Here is a 17,105-nt window from a genome sequence, read left to right as displayed (position 1 = left end):
AGAAACGTAAGATACTTGTTACAATGTGAAATTATTTGTCATAAAAGTAGTTAAAACAATGAAATATTTGACTTCATACTAATTCACTATAACTGTACTCATCATTGCCAAAACAAACAGATGAAAAAGATGGTTTAGATAATTGGCCAGTGAGTAATTTTGGATATTATAGAAGAACATCAAAATAAAAAAGCTTTTAAGAAAAACAAATAAAAGCTTAATGGGCCTTTAAAATGTTATTTTAACCCTTGGGGGATCGATACCCCACTACCCCCTGTAGACCCCCACTGAGAACTTTACATTATTATGAAGCTACCCTCTTAATGTGTGACTACTTAAATAGTTTATGATATTTCTAGTACTGTAGCCTGTATGTACGGACTAGTACTTGAAGCCGCATCTACACCTAGTCCAGTTCCTTATAATGTCACATTTAGATAAGCTAAATAAATTACTCTTTCAACATATAATCAGGCACATTTTTTACCTTTGTCTATGCTAAGACTATCTGTATAAATAAAAAACGGGAAAATGATGCAATAATCTAAAAACAATGGAGATAATCTTTTAAAATAAATGGAAAGTTTGAGAAAAAATACATTTTGAGCTCATTAATTGATACAAATTCTTTATTTGATGAAAGTTCTTCACTTACTGATCAAGATCATTTAAATCCCTATGGATTCTACTATAATTCAGGGCACATGTTTTGCGTCTATTTAATGCATGAACCTTGATTTTTGTTTACTATTGGCTTTGACTATAATATATTATCTAAAACATAATGAAAATTAATTTTTTATGACCCCAAAGTGCGGTCGTTTGTCTGATGTTAAAAAATACATATGTACCTGTTTAACGCACTTTGGGGTCGAAATTGTACCCCAAAGTGCGTTGGACCCCAAAGTGAGGTGTAACAGTGAACCAAATTATTAGACCTTAATCTTTAATAATAAAATGTGTATATGAATGGCAAGTTTTAAATTTGGGGAAAGATTTCTGACAAATTTACCTAGTTTTAACTGAAATCTGCCATTTTCAATTACAGACTAATGTCAATTTCAGCCCAGTTAGAAATGAAACAATGAACAATGAACAAAGTTAAACTCCCCTGACAAGTTTTACATGAATTTAATACTTTTAGAAGCTAGCAGTTTTTTTTCAAAATGCCCTACAAAAGATGCAAAATTTAGAGATTTAGCTCAATTTCACGCATATATTCTACAGAAAATAAATATTGTCAGAATATCTATATAAATACATATACCGAAATAATTGTTCTATGTCGAAGAATATATACTTATTTACAAAGCGCTTTGTTGATAAACAAATTAAGTCACAGGAAAGTTTAAAAATACGTTCTGTATAAACCGTGGACCTGTTTAACCTTACAATCAAAGCTTTTTTGCTACATCCTGCTCAGGTTTGGGCTTTGCATCGACACATTTTATTTTCTTTCATAATTTGAGGTAGCTTCAATAAAGTGATTTGTATCATATGGTAGGAATGTATCAACAATTTTGACTGTTTTATTAATTATATTAAATGACTTAAATACATCACTGCTAGCAAATGCGTACAATTAATGTTGATAATAAAATAACTCAATATTCTAATTTTATTACGTCATTACAGTGATTTCGGTTGATTAACGGTTACTACAAGTAGAGAAACTGATAGCGAACAGCATGGATCCTGATCAGAATGCGCGGATGCGCAGGCTGGTCTGGATCCATGCTGGTCGCAAATCCATTATGTTGGTTTTGTCGTGACATTTACATATCATTGCTCGACATGAAAAGGAGAGGTTCAGGCGTCCACAATTACAGAGAATGGTTTCCCTCTTTGAATGGCAATAGGACAGGGATTAAGTGTGAAAAAATGACCTTACTTTCGTAATAAGCAAGAAAGAATAAATACATTTTCTGATACAAAAATCATTTTTATTAATGTATATTCCTTTGCTCGTAGACAGTTTTCTATTTGCCGGAAGCTTTTTGGTGTACCAGTCTTACAAGCTCAATATCTGAGTATCTAGTAAATGACCGCATCATTACTGGGCCTATTTCTTCGGCTATCTTGCGAACCGAACCATACGCTTTTAACGGTGTTGAAGTTTTTGCATTATGGTCACTTAATGTCGGAAATGAACTATTATATTTCGAAGTTGGTTTTCTGTCAAGGCTGGGAAAATTGTCATTGAACACATTCTTCGCTATATCTGTCGTTGCACTATACTCTGTTGTAGAAATAGAATTTTCAGTTTTCGGAGTTGGTTTTCTGTTGCTGCGGTGTCTTTGAAGTCTCAGTCTTTGTTTTTTAGCATCCGCCCTACTCTTTTTAAATTTTATAACACGATCTACAGGATCATCTAATTCAAACTCTTGATCGAAATTATAAACTTTGTCCGTATTTCTATCTCGTTTTACACCAGAATGTGTGCTCGCACTCCCACTGATGTTTGCCTCATCAGTGTTGTTAACAGATGAGTCCAATGACAATTTATTGCAAATTGTTTTGACGTCGAAATCTGAATTAAAAATATAAATAAATCTTATAATTTTTAAATTCTTTACGGTTTTTGTACAAATTGGTCATTATCTCTTTTTATTTACAGAAAACGAAGTTCTCAGTTTGAAACAAATGGTCAAAGAATAAATGACCGTTTAATCTTACTTGTCCATTGCCCAATGAACTTAGACGACTTTGTTACACATTTCTTTAGAAAAAATAAAAACAATTTAAATGTTGGTAAATAAATATATCTTTTGCAAATTTATTATTATTCTGGACGATTCTGTTTAAGATTTACTGAGGAAAATTCAAAACATTTATTATTGTTAGTAACTAAATGAATCTTTTATAAAGAGCTAAGTTCTCTAGATAACATTGGATTTTTGCCCAACATTTTTTCTAAATCCTTAAACTTTAAAATATATGAACGCTTATAAAGTCTCGAGAAAAAATAATTTCGTATTTCACTTAAACGGAAAAGTATCATTTTAATATTTTTCGTAAACATTTATAAAAAGTTCTCTTTCGAAAATATAACAAATGTTAACTTCATGAATAACTATTGTGTGTATTTATCTTAAACGAAATATACCGGAAGCTTCTTTTGGAGCAGTAAATAGATATCCGGTGGATGCTCCTTTTCCTCTATCCTGTGACGTCATTGAAACTATAGATGTCTGCAAAAACCGTGTGCATATCATCACCATGAACTTAAATGAAAAGCAAATGTCTCAATATTATACTTTAAGTATATCATCCGGTTGTGATATAGTTCAACAAAGTTGATGTTGTTTAAAGGGATACTCAGGCAAATTAAAGACACAAATGAGCCGCGTCACGACAAAACCAACATAGTGCGTTTGCGACCAGCATGGATCAAGACCAGTCTGCGCATCCACGCAGTCTGATCAGGATCCATGCTGTTCGCTTACAAACCCTATTACAAAAAAACTGATTATTTATAAACCCTATTACAACTTGTAATTTACAAGTAGAGAAACTGATAGCGAACAGCATGGATCCTGACCAGACTGCGCGGATGCGCAGGCTGGTCTGGATTCATGCTGGTCGCAAACCCATTAGGTTGGTTTTGTCATGACGCGGCTCAAATATCAAAATGATCTTATGTACTCAAATCACGTAAAAACGACATTTTTAAAGTCCCAGCATGAATTTCTGTTTAAATTCTATATACACTGTACATGTATATTGAGTTCGAAGCGTAAATATATCTATTTATTTAATTTTACCCATGAAATATGGTGCTATATCAGTCAAATATATTTCATATTTTTTAAAAATAAATATGAAATATAAATATGAAAGTAGGCGGAGTCAAAACTCATATTTATTTTAACGGACTTCTTTTGACATTCTGTTTGCAAAATCTGAAAATACAAAACAACTTTTTGTTGAATTTTGTTTTGAAAACTATCTAGAATGATAGAAAATGGTCTAACTAAGAAAATAAATCCGAACACCAATATCTTTAATTCAGTCATTAACGCTGTACAGACGTTTAAAGAGTTGTTTACGTGACGTCACAATGTAGCGCTAAATATCGCGCGCAAAACAAGACAATAATTTTATTACTGCGCGCTGTACAATTGCAGTTGCGTAGCAAGCAAGGGGGTTCGTAACCATTTTCTTTGATAATGAGATTAAATAAAAAGGTTATTTTTTCGTTTTTCGTGAAATATGGTATATATTTTCACTCAACATGATAAAATGCCACATATTTTCACTCGCCGTCCCGGCTCGTGAAAATATGTGGCATTTTATCATGTTTCGTGAAAATATATTCCATATTTAACTCAAACGAAAAATTATCCTCTTATTATTTAATTTTACCCATGAAATATGGTGCTATATCAGTCAAATATATTTCATATTTTTTAAAAATAAATATGAAATATAAATATGAAAGTAGGCGGAGTCAAAACTCATATTTATTTTAACGGACTTCTTTTGACATTCTGTTTGCAAAATCTGAAAATACAAAACAACTTTTTGTTGAATTTTGTTTTGAAAACTATCTAGAATGATAGAAAATGGTCTAACTAAGAAAATAAATCCGAACACCAATATCTTTAATTCAGTCATTAACGCTGTACAGACGTTTAAAGAGTTGTTTACGTGACGTCACAATGTAGCGCTAAATATCGCGCGCAAAACAAGACAATAATTTTATTACTGCGCGCTGTACAATTGCAGTTGCGTAGCAAGCAAGGGGGTTCGTAACCATTTTCTTTGATAATGAGATTAAATAAAAAGGTTATTTTTTTTTTTAAATAAAAAAATATCCTCTTAATATTTTGAACGAAATTTAGACGCCAACTGAATCACCGAGTAGCATGTGACTTGAAGTTACAATAACATATATTGTGGATATTATATGATTGAAACAAGTCTAAGTCATTCATTTGACATGTTAACGTTTTCAGAGTTCACTGTGACAACTATTGTGAAATATTAACGCTCTAACCTAACCCACATGGATCAAGTTAGGAAACCACCATTTTATTCTTTATAAGGAGAAAAGTTTTGTTCCTGTGACTGCCTATAGTGTATTGATTTTTAGTACATTTACAGAATAATGAATGAAACATTTAAAAGGAAGAAATGAAAATTTTGACTGTGTCTCCCTTTAAAGGAACACAACTAAGGTTTATAAGCCTTGTAACACCGCACTTTAGGGTCAAACGCACTTTGGGGTCCGACCCCAAAGTGCGTTACGTACTTTGGGGTCCGACCCCAGAGTGCGTTACGCACTTTGGGGTCCAATTTCGACCCCAAAGTGCGTTAAACAGGTACATATGCATTTTTTAACATCAGGCAAACGACCGCACTTTGGGGTCATAGAAAATTAATGTTCATTATGTTTTAAATAATATATTGTAGTCAAAGCCAATGGTAAACAAAAAGTCAGGGTATTAAATAGACACAAACATGTGCCCTGAATTATAGTAGAATCAATAGGGATTTAAATGGTCTTGATAAGTAAGTGAAGAACTTTCACCAAATAAATCACCAAATAAAGAATTTGTATCAATTATTAAGCTTAAAATATTTTTTTCTCAAATGTTCCATTTATTTTAAAAGAATGTACACCTTTCATTAATTTATTTACACATTTTATAGAAATATGATAGTCTTAGCATAGACAAAGGGATAAATTCTGGGAAATCTTAGTAAGACAATTCAGTAAAAAATGTGCCTAATAATATGTTGAAAGAGCCATTTATTTAGCTAAATGTGACATATAAGAAACTTGACTAGGTGTAGATGCGGCTTTAAGTAGTAGTCCGTACAGGCAATACTAAAGATATTAGTTAGAGTCAAAGTACATATAATCGTTCTATTCATTCTACAAGCAAACCACTTTGGATTATTCTAGTTTGATGTCTTTGTAGCTGATATGGATCGAGACCCCAGCCTAAAAATCAAAATGGCGGCCAAAATTCAAAATGGCCGCCAAGATGGCCGCCAAAATCCGGTATTTTGAAATATCCTTAAGTATATATACATTAGCTTTAAATATAATGCAAAACCTAGATTAAAATATTATTCTTATGTGTTTTAAACAAAAGGAAGAGTTGTACATAATTTTTGACTAAAGAAATTGCGGTTAAATGGTCACAAGTGTAGGATTTTTATGGTTTTGCATTTAATGACTCATTCACAAATTTTACGACATTTTGGACTTAACCTTAGTACCCTGAATAAAACCAAGTTTAAAAGATTAATCTTAATAGTTAATAATCAATATTTTATACTGTGACCACTAAAGACTTGTTCAAGAAGAGACAATTTTATGACAAATTTTTACTATAAACGTCAATAAAATGACAAATTTCAACTATAAATAGGGTCAGTTTCTCGGTTTAATACGTATATTCAACAAAATACAATGTAACATTTTAAGATCAATTAATGATATTTAACAAACTTTTTAACATTTCATAGCCTGTCACAGCAGCCGTTACATTTACATAACGCTGTGCAGGGCAGGTCAGCTTTTACACATTTACATCTTCCGCGACAGCCCTTCTCCTTGTTACAGCTACACTTTAATAGTTCCATGCACGATTTTGCTGCTGGCAACAAATTTGTCCACAGAGGCTGCCAAGGACACATCTCATCAGCTTTTTTTGTCCAGCCGTACTCAGATGGAGAGGGCAGTGTTGGCGAGGGATTAAGAGATTGTCCCCAGCAATAACCTGCTTGATACACAGCACGTCGTGTGTGCTGATAGAGAGCCGCTGATGTTGGTGGAATAGAATCAATGGAGCGGCCTTTATGTGTGAAAAGTTCCTGTCGAGCATCATTTGTTGTTTGGCATTCGCTTGACCGATCATACAAAAGAACAACAAATCGTTCAACAGTTGTCATGTTTTCAGCAATGTCAGTGTCACTTGGCATGCTCCCTAAAGTCTTGAATGTCTGTATTGATTCAGGCATAGATTCTAAAGTTTTCCATGCTGTCTGCTTCCCTCTGCCACTAAATGCTGATACCTGGTCGCAGCCAGTAAATGCATGGAACCCTGGTAAGGCCTTTGCTTTGTCTTGACCAATTTTTTCAACTAGTGTATGAATTGGAATATATCGAAGGGTTCTTCCGGTGCCAAATTCAACCCACAATTTATCAACTTCACACTCCTGGAACATCCCCACAGCAAGAATAACTACATCAGTGTCAACTGTTTTAATCATTGCGCTTTTTATTCCAGACTTTCCAACATGAGCTGTATGAAGAATGAGCCTTGTGTCAGCTTCCTCATGTGAATAAGGAGCAATGGATGATACATTACTAATTTCAGATGTTGCTATTACATCAACACCCTTTGTTGATATAACATACTTTTCATCTGTTATACTTAAGTTACTAATCCTAGTGGCTAAAAATTCAAATAACTCAGACTTGTTGTCATCATGTCTAAGAAATGATTCCCAGTTGGATGGAATCATTGTCTCGGGTGACACTCTTCGGCGCACTCCAACACCACGTTTCTGTCTTGCTCCTTCTTTTAGGCTGTTTTGAACATATCTATCCCAAATAACATCAACCCTACGGACATGACTTAGTAGTATCTGAAGGTATGGGAGAAACACATGTTCAGCGTAATCGGCAAATGTTTTAGATTCTTGAGGTTTCAGCATGTTGATGATAGCCGCACCATCAATCAGTAGTGCATCAACAACAGGTTTTTCATAAGCTGTTACATTGCAGTAATTTTCCAAACACATCAGCAAATCTGATTTTTTCCCAGAGCGTAAATCTCCAAACATGGACAAAGATGGTGGATAGCTGCTATTTTCATGTGAGAAAAATTCACTAAGGTCACCATTTCTAACCTGGCAGGACACATACAGGCGTGAGAAAAGGGCACAGTTCTCTTTTAAGGATGAGACTTCAAGTTTTTGCCTTGTAAGTTTGCGTTTTTTAGGTCTGCTAAATAAAGGTAATTTGTTCTGTTTTATTGTGTCCATCACTGATTTGGACTTGGTTTCAAGTCTTTCATGCACATATGTCTCATACTGCTGTTTACCTAAAGTACTCATACTTCGAATGCTGTCTGATACGCCGGAATCTACAATATCTCTTGTATCTAGAACAAGCAAATCTTTAGAATACTCTGAAAATGGATTCCCTAAGTTTTGAATAACAGAAACAAGGTCATTCACTTGTTGCCTAAAAGTAGCCTGCACGCTTTTTGTTTGCTCGTGGTGTTTAAAACTGTTTTCAGTAGTAGGGGTGATTGTTAGGTCTTCAAACTCATGAACTAACCTTGCTATTTCAGGACCACACAGCATCCAACGTAGAAGTTGCGTTGGATTCTCTGTCAAGCCAACTGCGCCGCCGTCATCTTTAATCAACTTATTATTTTGCTCATGGGCATGATCAAGCGGTATTGAGGAAAATCTACTCTCTGTTTTCTTCAGACAGAAGTGCCCTTTTTCAAACTCTGAAGCAACCTCAGGTGCGGTTTTGCTAAGAAGGAGCATGTCCTTGATATGTATTGGAATCCATCTGGCATAATGATTGTGGTCAAGGGCAAAGAACCAGGGAACCAACGCCTTTAAAGAATTTATGTAAAGATTAAAATTTCCTTCTCTAAGTGACCTAACAAAAGTAAAAATGATCAGCTCTAGTTTCAAAATTAACGACCAAAATAAGAACATTGGGTTTTCCTGCTTTCGCATTTCACTCCAAATTTCAAGACACATTTCAGGACCAATTTGTTCTCTGGATGATTCAAGATACTCATTATATGGCTGTTTTAGAAGCATATATAGGGCAGCTGCTGTAATCTGGTGTGCATGCCTAGTTCTTGCTATATTGGTTGCCTTCACAAATGCATCTGCACTACCAGGAGTAGCAATATTGGCCTGTGTGAGTGCTGAACTCCAACCACTATCTTCAAGCAGGTCTCCGATAGTTTTCAGGGCAGCTAGTTCGATGTGTAAGCCTCCAAACATAACGACAAACATCTCCTCATCAAATTCATTTGGCCATGTCCACTGTATTTGCTTAGCTAAAGCAAATAAAGGCTGATCAGCTGCAATGACAGGAATCTGACCTGGATTTAAGTAATGAACTGTTTTCTGTACAACTGTCATAGAATGGCGAATCATTGCAGCAGACTTGGCTTGATCAGGGAATAGTGGAAGTAGTGCACTGATGCCAGGATTGATTGGTGAACAAGTTTCCGCAATGCGATTTGCATGGAACGCTGGCCATGACATATTATTATCTTCTGTATCTTCTTTTACAACAGAATTGACATGGTCTAACCAACTGAAGACAGATAGATAAATGAAAATAATCAAACAGTGTATTTCTTTGAATCCTTTTAAATCTGTATTATCTTAAGTATTTTAAAAAAGACAGCACATTACTGCTTACAATGCATGTTCAAAGTATCAACAGTTAAAATCATTTGAGTTTAATATATTATTTTATCAAAAATAACTTTTTGATATGGTTGAATATCTTTTTTTTGCCAGTGAGTATTTTAATCAGAGATTCTTAATCAAACTGACAGTAAGATTGTTAAAATACTAAATAAAAGTTAAAGCTGCCTTTCTCTAGATGAGCTTAAACATTTCAAGAAAATCATCTTTAAAAAAAAAAGAATTTAGATCTTAAGAGAGATTAAAATATTCACAATTCGGGAAAAAAATTACATGTGATACGCAATAAATGACTGTTTCTGATTATACATCATCATATTTTAAATGCGCGAATAACGCAATTAGGCCTATATTGGTAGATTTTAAGTATCATATCAATGTATATATTACTTTCTTTGTTCACTGGAAAATACTTTACTTTTTATTACATTTTATAAATTTTCATAAAAATCAGCTTTAATCTGGAGGCATGCTTATGTCTGTTAAGCTGACTGCATTAATTTATGAAGATCTACGTTAGCGTACCTGTTTTCTATGGCAAGAGCATTTTCAATGTCACTGTGAGTAGTCAATGGCTCACACGGCTCAGGACAATCTGCCTTCAGCTTTGCAGAAACATTTGGAACTCTGCAGTAATAGTCAGGAAGCTCTTTAATTTTGAACTTTGAGGAGGAGTTCATTTCATTCCAGGGATGTAGACGCCGCTTTATACCGGGCTTATCATGTTCGGTGTGTTGAAATATTGATATACCCGTTCCATGGAAGGACCCTTTTGCAGTAACAGACGTTGGATTGTGGTCAATATTGTCGACTGCAGATGTAGTGAAGAGACCAATTTTCAATGAATGTGGACACACTATACCCTCAGACTCATAACACTCAGATACATAATTGCCAATATTAGTGGAAATTTCAAGCAGTCTTTTGTATGATATACAAACACCTAGAGCATGGAATTTATCAATAATTGATCTCTTCCTCGTTTCGGCATGTATCAGTAGTCCCAAATAAACTGGTAAATGAGTTTCTCTTGTTTTCAGATGATGAGATGTACTTGAAAGGGCATTTTTACTTTCAGATACATTATAAACAATGATTTGAGAAACACTCGTGACTTTCTGTGATTGTAACAATGTATCATCTGCTTTATTAACTATGCTTGAACCGGCTAATATTGTCGCAATAAGAGTTACTAGTGACTGGGGAATCGTCACTGTTTGATTAAATTCACCCTGAAATGGTTTTGTTGCATTCTTAAGAATATCCCTTCGCACTATATTTGCAGCTTTAGTCAGCAACATACCCTCTTCATCATATGAATATTCAGATGCACTTTTGATCATTTCACCAATGTTTTCCCTGTGAACCAGCAAAACTTCCTTACCATGTCGATGTGCCTCGAGAAATGGAAGTCTTGTGTGAATACGCTCTTTCACATATGGTGAATTGACCTTTTTATAAGTTATGTCATTTGTAATACAAGACACTGTATGATTTCGCTAGATCGAACAGTTTTAAGATGGGAATATCTTTAAAGTCAGTAACTTTTTGTGTTTCTTCTATGTAAGCCACAAGTTCACCAAAAGCTATTCCGTGTGCCTGTGAATAATCAGTATTTGCAGAAGATCCTTTCTTCATAGAAGATGCTTTGTAATACAGGGCAGATAAACATTCTAAATGACATTGTGCTTCCTGTGATATCAGATCTCCAGCACTTAATTTTGCTTGAAGCACCGTTTCATGAACTTCAAGAGCGCATGTTCGTATTTTCTGATCAATTTCTAGTGTGGACACCTTACGCAATTTTCCATTGTTACTGTTGCAAAACAAACACAAATAAACTATTTTGGCAGCAGCATCACCACTACTTAAACGTGTTAATTTTTAGGTATTCCACCAGAAGCGCAGCTAGATGCTTGACGCTTTATGGCTCTATCATATTTGTAACAATCTATTTTATTTCTACATAGTTTGTGCCATTTAGCACTATTTTGAGTAAGTAAGTTTACAACAATCTCTTCATCATCTGTAAGTGAACTGTGAAGTCTAAATGGGCAAATGTCTGATTTAACAAATCGTTCAATATCATGAGCTATAGTTTTATAACCAACAGGTGTATCTGTATTTTTCTTTGTACTCATTAACGGACAAACTAGTGCATCTTCAGATTCCTGTTGACACAGGATGCATTTTTCCCAGTCTATGTCAATTTCCTTAGAACTTGCTGATTGGCACGGGAGTAAACAACTTCTTTCAACGGGGACCAAATTTAACTTTTTCGATGACATGGTATTAGTAAATAATGTTAGTATTTGCAAGGTTACATCTTGTTAGATTTGGTTAGTATGTGACACACATCAAAGCTCAAATCCTGGAATAAAAAGAATTTGCCATTATTTGTTGTTAACACAGACATCCCTGATTTAAATTCAAATTGAGTTTATTGAAAAAAAAATGTTGTATTGATAATGAAAAAAAATGCATCCGAACTATCTTCATCCGACTTTTATGCAAGTTCAAAGCAATGATGATGTAAGCCTTTAGGGATAAATATATAGGGATAAACTGTATTTAAATCTTTAAAAAAGGTTGACATGGTTTGTTTACCAAACTTACAAGGGTTTAATAAATTGGGAAACAATCACATAATGTTAGTTTGTCATTCAGATTTTGTATTCTTCTGCACATTTCATGGCGTATTTGTAACAAAGGGAAACAACTAAGATTTTAATATTACTGTATAGCAAAAATATTGCATTGAAAACTATAGTGGTCTTCATATAAAGCCAGAATATTAAAAAAAACAATTGAACTATAGTAACAATGCAACAAAACCTCAAATAAAATTTGATTAACTTTAGAAAATGATGTCACAGGTACCAATGAAAGGGTGGGGGGATGGGGTGGGGTGGCTATGTTTTATCTTATTTGAAAATATGTAACAATGAAAAATTGTACTTACATAAATAAATCTGCAATGTCACCAAGCATCAGTAGGGTTTCAAACTGTGTTTGTTAGTCATGTATTTTCACTATTAGTATGTAGATATATGTATATAGTTATTGTGTTAACAAAAGTAGTTTTTGTCATTAGTTTTTGTCTGTTTACCCCACCCACTATTCGCGTCCAGGAAGACAAGAAAATAGAGATAGGTGTAGCAAACTTTTGTTAAAATGGCAAAATACACTATAATCTAGTTTACTAATGGTTGTTTGATATACTTGAAGGCTCATTTGAAGCACAAGGAAAATTGAAACTTTGTTTTTGTTATAAAAAATCATTTTTTTTATATTTTTTTCAACTAAAAAATGGCTTAAAATTTTGTATGTAATTCTTTTTTATAAAAAATCAAGAATTTTACAAAAAACATTCTATGTTCAATATTTATATTCAACAAAAGAGATTAGAATATCCTAGTTTGGTAGTTTAAACATAGAAAAAAGAATATGTGAATATTTAAGAAAATTCAGCCGCCATCTTGGCGGCCATTTTGAATTTTGGGAACCACATTGATTTTGAGCTTGGGGTCTCGATGAAATTTGATGGGTAAGATATCAGACTATTAACATACAAAGTGGTTTGCTTGTAGAATTATCTGAACGATTCTTGTATTTTACCCTCGGATGGACTCTAACTATATCAACTGTTTAAGTAGTCGCACATTAAGAGCGGAATAATGTAAAATTCTCACTGGGGATATAGAGGGAATTGTGGGGTATCTACCCCCCAGGGTTAAAAATAATGTTTTAAAGGCCCATTATGCTTTTATTTGTTTTTCTTAAAAGCTTTTTTATTTTGATGTTCTTCTATATTATTAAAAAAATACACATTAGCCAATTACCTGAACCATATTTTTCATCTGTTGCTTTTTGGCAATGATGAGTACAGTTATAGTGAATTAGTATTTTATATGGAAGTCAAATACTACAGTGTTTTGACTTCTTTTATGACAAATAATTTCACATTTATCGCTACTTTATTCAGGTAACAAGCATCTTACATTTTTCTGATACCATTATTGTAACATTATAAAATTCATGTTTGCTCTTTCTAAAGAAGTATGTAAGATTTTCCATAAAAAAGCCTCTGGCGAACAGTTGTTACGGAGCTTACAAAAAACCCTTAAGTTTTGTTGATAAGCTTAATAATGTATTTGTAAAAATCACTATTTATAGTCCGATCGAAAAACTTGATGTTTCACCAGAACATTGCAATATAATTTATTTATAGTTCTTTGGAAAAAATATTAACTGAATTTTATTTCATTCCCAACATATTTAAAATGGGGCTCAATATGGCACCAAAAGTTATCAAGTAAATGACCGACAGAACGGAATATTTTAGCAGTATCTTTTAATTCTAGGAATACACAATTTCTGTTCTAGAGTATTTTGAACGGTGGCATAAAAGTGACATTTGTATTTTTTTGATACTTTTTGTTTTGTTTTTTGTACATATTTTTTGTTTGTTTGTCGTACATATTTTTTTTAGTTTTGAATATATACCTTTTTTTAGTTTTGCATACATATTCTTTTTTAGTTTGCATACATATTTTATTTTAGTTTTTTTTGTACATATTTTATTTTTGTTTTTTCGTACATATTCTTACATGACGCCATTTGCAAAGTAGAGGTTTGGATAATTACACCATTTGTAAAACACCATTTTCAAACACTTCGCCGTCTGTAAATTACATGCCATTTGCCATTTGCAAATACATTTGTACCAACGTTTTCATTTTTGGAGGTATCAAAAAAATAGTATATATATAGTCCGCGGTAACACAAAGAAAGGTTTTGCATATGGTCTCGATGTGGTTAACATTTGTCACAAGGTGCCTTAAAATCCTTCATGGGGTTTCGGAGATAAGGAGCGGACATGGAACCCAAGTCTTTATCCTTGACCTGTAGGTGTGACCCCGATCTTGAGCCGGCACACCTGGCATATAAGTTCTGCACATTATCTGGATGTGCTAAAGAATTCACCTAAGTTTTATAATTCTCAATTCTCAGGGGGTGGGGTTGAGTGGTGCATATTCATAGAATAATAACTGATCACCAATCAACAGCCCTTTCCAAATAGACACTAATATAATAGTATAATCATAAAAACAATAATTATATAAAATACATATAATATAAAAAAATGGGCCGAAAAGGGTCGGCCGAAACCAGACTTGCCCGGCCGAAAACGACTGGGCTGATTCCAAAAATGGGCCGAAATGTGACCAAACCACTGTGCTAGTTTTATACTCAACTATGGGCTGTTATGAGATTTGAAGGCTGTTTTGACTGGCTAAAATATGTATGAAAAACAAAAATTAAACATGTACGAAAAACAAAAAAAAATATGAATGCAAGACTAAAAAAATATGTATGCAAAACTGAAAAATATGTATGCAAAACTAAAATAAAATATGTATACAAAACTAAAAACAAAAAAATGCAAATGTCACTTTTATGCCATCGTAATTTTGTTATATGAACACAATTTTTAGATATTTCAAGTGGTAAAATTAATGAAACTTTTATCACTTAAGCATCATAAAGTATTGACCGCCATCTTGAACTCCATCCAAATATTCCAATATCGCAGATAGAAAATAAGTCAGTACTCAGTATTTAAGCAGAACTCAGATGACACCTTTAGACCTCTTGAACCCAAAGTGCGTTGATATGTAGCATATTAACGCACTTTGGGGTCAATTTCTCGATTTTGACCCCAAAGTGCGTTGGACCCCAAAGTGCGGTGCGAAGTTTAACGCACTTTGGGGTTGGACCCCAAAGTGCGTTTGACCCCAAAGTGCGGTGTTACAAAACCTAAAAACATAAAATTTTAATTATTTACATAGATAAACATGAGCACTTAAAATAGAAATATAAATAAAATATAACAAAGAAATATACAAGAAATACATTGAAAATCATATGTTTGTGCTATTCTCAGTCCGATGAGATATAATATATTAAAGGTAGTATTAATGCATTTCGGAGTTTTTATTGACTTGTGTAAATAAACACTATTTAAAGAAAGATGGTAAATGTTGAAGTAAGTTCAGGTACCTGGATATCTGACAAGAATAGCATCAGCGCTCCAGTCCGTTTCAATATAAGGTTCCCATAAAACCCTACCAGCTTGTTCGTGCACCCGTGCTTGTATAATGTAGTACTGTCGTGGTAGTCATAATTAAAGTGAAGAGCGTTGTCATGCACGTGATGATTAATGCACGGGCGGAGCACGTGAGAGGTGCAGCAGCTGAATGGCACATCGTCTATAATTATGTCACTGGAATCTATTCTAAAGAAATAGAAACTAAAGTTACACCTGTATATATGTATTACACAACACGTTTTTTTGCATTACTTTCTCATGTTTAACTATTAAGTACAACAATAATTTATCAATAACCCAAAAACATGAAATTATTTTTGAATACGTTTTGTGGAAGTGTACCGAATAAGTTTCTTTGAAAAACGATGATGTAATTTACATTTTATTTTACATATTTTAGTTCGATGAATGGTAACTTATTTTCGTAAAATTACGAGTTTTAAAGATTTTGGCAGGATAGGTCTCTGTTGTAAGCTGGCCAGTAAGTGAATTTTGTATTGCGAATAGTAATCATTTATAAATGTCCTTATGGCAAATATCTAATACTGCATTATTTTTTTAGACAAATAAGATAAAAAATCATAACGAAGTTACATGCTCATTACGCAATCAAGCTGGACGACTTTGATAACATTTATTTTACCGGTAGAGGTGCTTATTGCGCATGTCTGAAATAAAAATATGGCGGCCATTTTTTTATTGAAACAAGTAGATTTAGTGAGAGTAAAACGGGGGTTCAGGGACAGTAGTCCATGATATGAAGTAGATAAGCAATAAAATGATAAACAAAAATGAATAGCCCAGATTAGAGATTGCTAGCTAAAGGAATTTACGGCCGGTAAAGTGCGTTTGTCTCGCTATAAAGAAATTTTTAATTATGATATCATGATATTATCAAACGAATCTTTTTGCTATTACCTTGCATGCGACTTTTTCGAACTAACAAACTCTGGCTGCATCCATGTGACATAGAACCAATCTTTATATGACCTTATACCGCAACATTCAAATGAAATCTGCATCGTGTCAACTTCTGCTTTGACCGTTACGCGATCCTTGTAGGAAGACATTGCACGTTTTATGCCAGTAATGAAGGAATCTTTCATACCTTGGAAATGCACTATACACATTATACCAGTGATGAGTTCCAAAAGAAAGAGCAAAACAGTTGCGATTAATGCAGGCAGCAATAATTTCTTCCATTTATCCTGCTTCACAGATGTTCTATTAGAAAATGCCACTGTCCCACAAAATATGTGACAAAATAGTCCAAAAAATCCTGAAAATGCAATAAAGAATGGTACCACATTGCCAATGTGGTCTTCAATGAACGAAATTTTGTTCGATATATCTATGTAAATTAATATTCCTAAAAGCAAACAAACGGAAGCTGGTAGCATGCACATCCAGTGTGATATTGCAATAAATATTGCAAGATTTCTGCGCTTCTCTTCGCTGAATTTTAAGGCTAACAGGGCCATATTTTATACAATGTTCACATGTTTAATTAAAAAATACATTATTACGCGGCCATTTTGTTTGATTTGTTATCGGAAATGACGTC

The 17,105-nt window shown here is 33.6% G+C and overlaps 1 protein-coding gene across 1 annotated transcript; it reads right to left on the bottom strand.

Annotated features, from left to right (window-relative positions):
- Positions 1-1,902: 1,902 nt before the first annotated feature.
- Positions 1,903-17,105, bottom strand: LOC132729573 (peripherin-2-like). The gene is made up of 4 exons (XM_060715356.1): positions 16,460-17,105; positions 15,493-15,727; positions 3,107-3,224; positions 1,903-2,530 (listed from the first exon to the last, which is right to left on the bottom strand). The coding sequence occupies exons 1-4, from the start codon at positions 17,020-17,022 to the stop codon at positions 1,980-1,982; spliced, it is 1,467 nt and encodes a 488-aa protein (XP_060571339.1). The 5' UTR covers positions 17,023-17,105; the 3' UTR covers positions 1,903-1,979.

The sequence above is a fragment of the Ruditapes philippinarum genome, unplaced genomic scaffold (genome assembly GCF_026571515.1).
Source record: "Ruditapes philippinarum isolate M1 unplaced genomic scaffold, ASM2657151v2 ctg9_1_1_1_1, whole genome shotgun sequence".
NCBI classification, from domain to species: domain Eukaryota; kingdom Metazoa; phylum Mollusca; class Bivalvia; order Venerida; family Veneridae; genus Ruditapes; species Ruditapes philippinarum.
Note: the sequence above shows the minus strand (reverse complement) of the source record. Positions and strands in the feature narration are given on the sequence as shown.

Coding starts and splice junctions, on each gene's coding strand:
- LOC132729573 (XM_060715356.1), bottom strand. CDS start 17,022: ATGGCCCTGTTAGCCTTAAAATTCAGCGAAGAGAAGCGCAGAAATCTT. Junction 3,225..15,492: donor TATTCTTGTCAGATATCCAG/GTACCTGAACTT, acceptor TTTTCATTTAAG/TTCATGGTGATGATATGCAC. Junction 2,531..3,106: donor TGCTCCAAAAGAAGCTTCCG/GTATATTTCGTT, acceptor TTTTTAATTCAG/ATTTCGACGTCAAAACAATT.